Source organism: Chrysochloris asiatica, unplaced genomic scaffold, assembly GCF_000296735.1.
Source record: "Chrysochloris asiatica unplaced genomic scaffold, ChrAsi1.0 scaffold00017, whole genome shotgun sequence".
Lineage (NCBI taxonomy): Eukaryota > Metazoa > Chordata > Mammalia > Afrosoricida > Chrysochloridae > Chrysochloris > Chrysochloris asiatica.
In genome coordinates this window covers 30902659-30909061 of record NW_006408535.1, presented here as the reverse complement: position 1 = coordinate 30909061, position 6403 = coordinate 30902659, and the positions used below count along the sequence as shown (strand labels likewise).

The following is a 6403-nucleotide window of genomic DNA, read 5'->3' as shown; positions in this document are numbered from 1 at the left end:
AAGTATCAAGAACATTATCTAGACAACATGTTAAAGATGAACTCTTCTCCAGGTTTAATGACTGTGATACTCTTAATGCTTGGTAAGTAAAATGATTCTTAAAACTTGCATTATTTTTTCTACTATGTCAGCAAAACTTTAGCCATAATTTACCCAAGAGCATTATGTCCAAGGTTACACAGACCTTTTTTTTTTTTTTTTTTTTGATCCAGGAGGAACCAGTGGAGATTCAGTGACCCAGCAAGAAGGCCAAGTAATTCTCTCAGAAGAGGCTTTACTGACTATGAACTGCACTTATACGGCCACAGGGTATCCTACCCTTTTCTGGTATGTCCAATATCCCAATGAAGGTCTACAGCTTCTCCTGAAAGCCACCAAGGCCAATGAGAAAGGAAAAAGCAAAGGTTTTGAAGCCACGTACCATAAAGAAACATCTTCCTTCCACTTGAAGAAAGCCTCAGTGCAAGACTCCGACTCAGCTGTGTACTACTGTGCTCTGAGTGACACAGTGACAGGAACTGCAGGAGGAGCTGAGCACAAACTCTGAGCAGCACAGCTCTGACTTCTGGGTGTCTTTGCCTCTGATTCACTCTGGTTCTAGCAGAGTCTATTGTTAACTTGCTCTTCAGTCACTCTGCGGTGGTGTAACAAAGTGTGTGTGTGTGTGAGGGGTTACAGACCACACCAGGTGACATTGTCAGAGAGAGTCACACCAATATGTGCAGTGCTGCAGCAGAAATTAAAAATTTTTAAACAAACAATGTCCTTTTAGTTATAACAACAAAAACATTTTTCTAAGCCTAGCTTACATGTGTAAATGTATCTACAAGGCTAAAACTCTCTATGCTAATTTACTTTTCAAACCTTCTATTACCCAATTATTACCCAATTACAGTGATGTCTTGAATCACATAGTTTTCCATGCATGTGCTGTTATTTTCATCGCTGCCAGTGTTTTCATACTCACTGGTTTTGTCAAAGTTTCTGGTATGTTAGCTGCAATATTGTGGTAACTAGTACTTATGAGCCTATAACAATAGAGTCTTGGTGAGGCACTGTGGTATGAAGCACTGGACCACAAAGTCAGTTTGAACTGCAGGGTTGACAGTTCAAACTCACCAGCTGCTTCTCAGAAACCTTATACAGGAGCTCTATGGGTAGGATCCACCTTGATGGCACTTAACAACAGCAACAATATCAATGAGAGTTTTTAGAATAAAGTAGTCATTAAAGGAAATGAAGGAGAAAATGCAAAAATATTTCTGCTCCATTACTAATAATATTGTAACTAATGATGCTGTATTTCAATGTAGAAAGATTTTACAACATAATTTTGTTGTTAATATTCATGAAGGCTAAGAAATATTACATTTAAGCAATTTACAATTGGATGTATCATGCATTATTATGTAAAAAATATAATAGAATAGCAATATAATAAGTCATTTATTAATTCCAGAGAAAATAAAATATTCAAGAAAAGGAATGCACTTGAGTAGTATATATGGTTCAACCAAATTGCCTTCTAGGTAAGTTTCACTGATTTATGCCACTGATAACAATATATTGGAAGGCCATTATTTGTCCAAAGCCTGTGCAGTACCCAACATTTTGATTTTTGTTTATCAAGTGAGTTGCCTTTTACTTTTCACAATTTATTCAATTAAGAATGAATTTTCAAACACTGCATTTTGCTCGAGTCAACTCTCTACACTCATGGAAGCAGTAGTCAGGAAATCAAATAATGTATTGCATTAGGCAAACCTACTGCACAAGACCTCTTTAAAATGTTCAAGGGCAGAAATGGCAGTTTGAGGACTAAGATGCACTTGACCCAAATAATTTTATTTTCAATAGTTTCCTATGCATGTGAAAGTTGGACATGAATAAGGAAAACCATAGAAGAATTGATGTATCTGACTTATGGTGTTGGAGTAGAATATTAATGGTACCATGGACTGCTACAAGAACATACAAATTTGTGTTGGAAGAAGTACAGCCAGAATGCTGTGTAGAAGTTAGGATAGCGAGATTTCATCTCTCTTACTTTGGGCATATCATAAGAAGGGACCAGTCCCTGGAGAAGGACATGATGTTTGGTAAAGTGGAGGGTCAGCAAAATAGAGAAAGACCCCCATGAGATAGTTTGACACAGTGGCTGAAGATATGAACTCAAGCTTAACAATGATTATGAAGATGGCGCAGGTCTGGGCAGTATTTTGTTCTGCTATGTGTAAGGTCACTATGAGTTGGAACTGACTGAATGGTACCTAACAACAACAAAATACCATCCCATTAAGCACTCAAACAATTTTATTTTTATATAATAAATATTCTCCAAAATATAGTAAAGCCTACAAACAATTAGTTTAGCTTATTTATTTTATTTTTATTTTATTCTGGCTTGGCTGAAAGTTTATAGTGCAATTGAGTTTTCCATTCAACAATTTATAAACATAAATAATATAACATCAGTTGCAATTCCCTCAATATAACTGCATGTTTCCCATTACTTCCCTGGGTTTCCCAGTTTACATTCTTCCTTCTTTCCTGCTCCTTGTAGCCTTCAGAGCTTAGTTTGGGGCTAGTGTTGCCATTTTGGCCTAGTGTAATTACTTGTTCTGAAGAATATTAGGGCTCACTTTATAGACCTGTCAGCTGTTTGGTTGCAGGTCGATCCCTGGGAGTGAATTAAATTCCAGGTTTGTAGGGTGTCTAAGGCCATAGTTTCAGGGACTCCACTAGTCTCTGTCAAACCAGAAAGTGTGGTCTTCTTTGTGATTTTGAATTTTGTTTTACATATTTCTCCCATTCTGTCCATGACCTCTGTGGTCACAATCAGAGCAATCGGTAATGATAGCTAGTTCTTTTGGTCCGATGTTGGTGAATTCTGTGGCTCACTTGGTCCATTAGTCCTTTGGACTAATAATTTCCTTGAGTCCTTGATTTTCTTCACTATTCATCATTCTGGATGGCTGTGTAATAATTTTGAAGACCTTAGTAGGATATAGAACGTTGTCTTTGTGCAATATGTTATACCAACTAATCTAGCTGTTCCCTGATATTGTGTCCCCTGATAATGCGTCCTTAACCTAGTGACTCATTCCCTTTAAGGCTTTGGTTGCGACTAAGAAACTTTCATAATTTTGCCCTGTTTGCTCTACTATGTACATTGATACATTTATAGTAAAAATAAATATATATGGAGAAATATCCTCTGCCAAACCTATATATGATTGTGGGTGTAGTCCTGTTCGATACTCATACCTGTTTAGCTTGCATGTCTGACTATGCATTAATTCACAGATTAGTATGTGTTATAACTGTTATTGTAGGATTGTGCATGTAATAGTATTTACCTTTGTTGTCTTTTATTCTTGTGCATCTCCCAGTGACTTCCTTTGCCTTAGTCATATTGTGTTGCTCTTCCTCTCACTGTATATTGCTTTTCCCTTCACCCAAGTTAATATGCATCTATTCTTTTGTTAGTGATTGCCCCCTCACCTCCCGTCTCCTCCCATCACTGGTAGCCATCAAACAATGTTGTTGCTGTTTTTTTTTCTAGGTGTTAACCTTTTCTTGACTTTTTATATAATAATGATCTCATGCAAATATCTGTCCTTTTGTAACTGACTTATTTCATTCAGATTAATGTTCTCCAAGTTCATCCAGGTTATATTTTGCAGATTCATCATTGTTCTTTAACATTGCATAGTATTCCATTATGTGTTACATAGTATTCCATTGTGTATACCATAGTTTGTTTATTCATTCATCTGCTAATGGGCACTTAGGTTGCTTCCATCTTTTGGCTTTTATGAATTTGCTGTGATGAACATGGATTTGTATTTATCTGTTTGTGTCATAGCTCCTATTTCTCTAGTATATATGCCTCGTAGTGGGATTACTGTATCATATGGTATTTCTTTTTTCAACTTTTTAAGGGACTGCCATACCGTTTTTCCACAACAACTGAGACTATCATGGTGCAGCTTAGTTCTCAATGTGACATCTTTGCTTTTTAACACTTTAAAGAGATCTTGTGAAGCAGCTTTTTCCAATGGAATAGTTATTTAATTTCTTGACTGCTGCTTTCACAGGTGTTGATTATGGATCCAAGTGAAATGAAATCATTGGCAACTTCACTATGTTCCTTGTTTATCATGATTTTGTTTATTGGTCCAGCTGTGAGAATTTTTGTTTTCCTTTTACTGAAATGTAATCTATACTGAAGGCTGTGGTCTTTGATCTGCATTAGTAAGTATTTCAGGTCATTCACTTTCAGTGAGCAAGTTTGTGTCACCAGCATATAGGACCCTATATAGGATTTCTGTAAATCTTTATGGAAGCAGAAAGCCTCATCTTTCTCCTGCAGAGAGGCTGGTGGGTTTGAACTGCTGACCTTTTGGTTAGTAGTCTAATGCCTAACTCATAGCTCCACCAATATTCCTTCATTTGCATATCACCAGCTGTTAGTCTTCCTCAAATTTCAATGCCCCTTTCTTCTTCTTTATATAGCCTAGCTTCCTGGTTTCTTTGCTCAGAATGCAGTTTGAACACATTTGGTAATAGGAGTCAACCCTTATGCATTCCTTTCCTGATTTTAAACCATGCATTATCCCCTTGTTTTGTTTGAATGACTACCTTTTGATTTATGTACAAGTTCTGCATGAAAGCAATTCCGTTACTCACAATATTATCCATATTTGTTATGATCCACACAATTGAATGCCTTTGCACAATCAATAAAACATAGGTCAACATCTTTCTAGTATTCTCTGCTTTCAGATAATAGCCATCTGACATCAGCAATGATATTCCTATTTCTGTATCCTCTTCTAAATTCAGTATGACTTCTGGTAGTTCTTTGTCAATATAGTGCTACAGCCGTGAATTATCTTCAGCAAAATTTTACTTGTGTGTGATATTAAGACATTGTTCAATACATTTTGTATTCTACTGGATCATTTTTCTTTGACTAGGGCATAACTGTTCTAGTAGGTTGGCCAGGTAGCTATCTTTACGATTTCTTGGCATAAATTAGTGAGTGCTTTCAGCACTTATATTCTAAATCACATTGAAAATAGTGAAGAGAAAACCTAACAGAAGCTTAGTCATTTTTTTTTGTTTTGTTTTTAACTTTTGATTATGAACTGAGTGAAGGTTTATAGAACAGATCATCAGTTTTATATTCAACAAATTATATGTTTCATCCATTTTGATTGCAATCCTTTAAAGTAGTATCACTTATCCCAGTTCCTCCCTGTGTTTCTTATTTCCATTCCTCCTTTATTTTCCCACCCTTCTGAATTCTGTCCTTAGCTAAATGATGACCTTTTGATCTAGAATGATTGACTATTCTATGGTGTGAGCATCTTATTAGTGTTGTTGTCCCCTATTTATACCTAGTAATTATACCGATTATTTGTCTGAAAATTGAGCCATGCGGGTTAGCTCAGCACTAGAACTAAAGGGTGTTCAAGGGCCATAGTCTTGAGGTTTTACAAGTCTATATCTGACCAAGAAGCCTGGTCTTTTTAATGATTTTCAATTCTGTTCTACGTTTTCTTCTATGATATCCAGGACCTTCTGATGTGATCCTTTTCAGAACAGTTGGTAGTGGTAGCAGGGCACCAACTAGTTCTTTTGGTGCCAGAGTCATGGAGACTAATAGTCCCATGGTCCATTGGTCCATAAGATGTTTCCAAAAATCTTCAATTTTCATTACTTTTCTTTCTTTTGGACAGGGAGAGGCCATTAAAATCCCAGTTGCTACTTGCCAAAGTAGGATGTAGAAAATTGTCTTTGTGGACTATGTTATGTCAATTGATTATGTATGATGTTTCGAGTTTAGCAACTCATTTCCTCAAGATGTTTCGTAAATGTCTAGGAGATTTTCATATTTTCTTCTTGGTATTCTCCACCATACTAATGAATACGTTTGTGGCAAATACAAAATACCCAAGGACATATCCTCTCTCACACCTTTATATATTTGTGGGTATCCTCGCATTCTCCCTCTCATAGCTATTCAACTTGTGTATCTATCTGTGGTTTTCCCTATGTTGTTGTTGTCAGGTGCCATTGAGTCGGAACCGACTCATAGCGACCCCATGCACAGCAGATCGAATCAATGTCCGATCCTGGGCCAACCTCACTACCGCTGCCACACTTGATGCCATCAGTGATGCCACCTGGCTGATCCATCTCGTTGGGGGTCTTCCTCTTTTTCTCTGACCCTCCATCTTACCCAGCATGACAACCTTCTCCAGTGACTGTTACCTCTTGACAATATGTCCATAGTATGAGAGCCATCCTGGCCTCCAAGGAGTACTCTGGCTGCACTTTTTCCAAAACAGATCTATTGGTTCTTTTGGCAGTCCATGGCACTTTTAGTATTCTC

The 6403-nt window shown here is 37.1% G+C and overlaps 1 gene segment (V, D, J or C); it reads left to right on the top strand.

Moving 5' to 3' along the window:
- On the top strand, nt 1-547 carry LOC102823522. The segment is given in 2 exon segments: nt 1-82; nt 213-547. Coding segments are annotated over 2 exon segments (390 nt in total).
- Nucleotides 548-6403: the final 5856 nt, after the last annotated feature.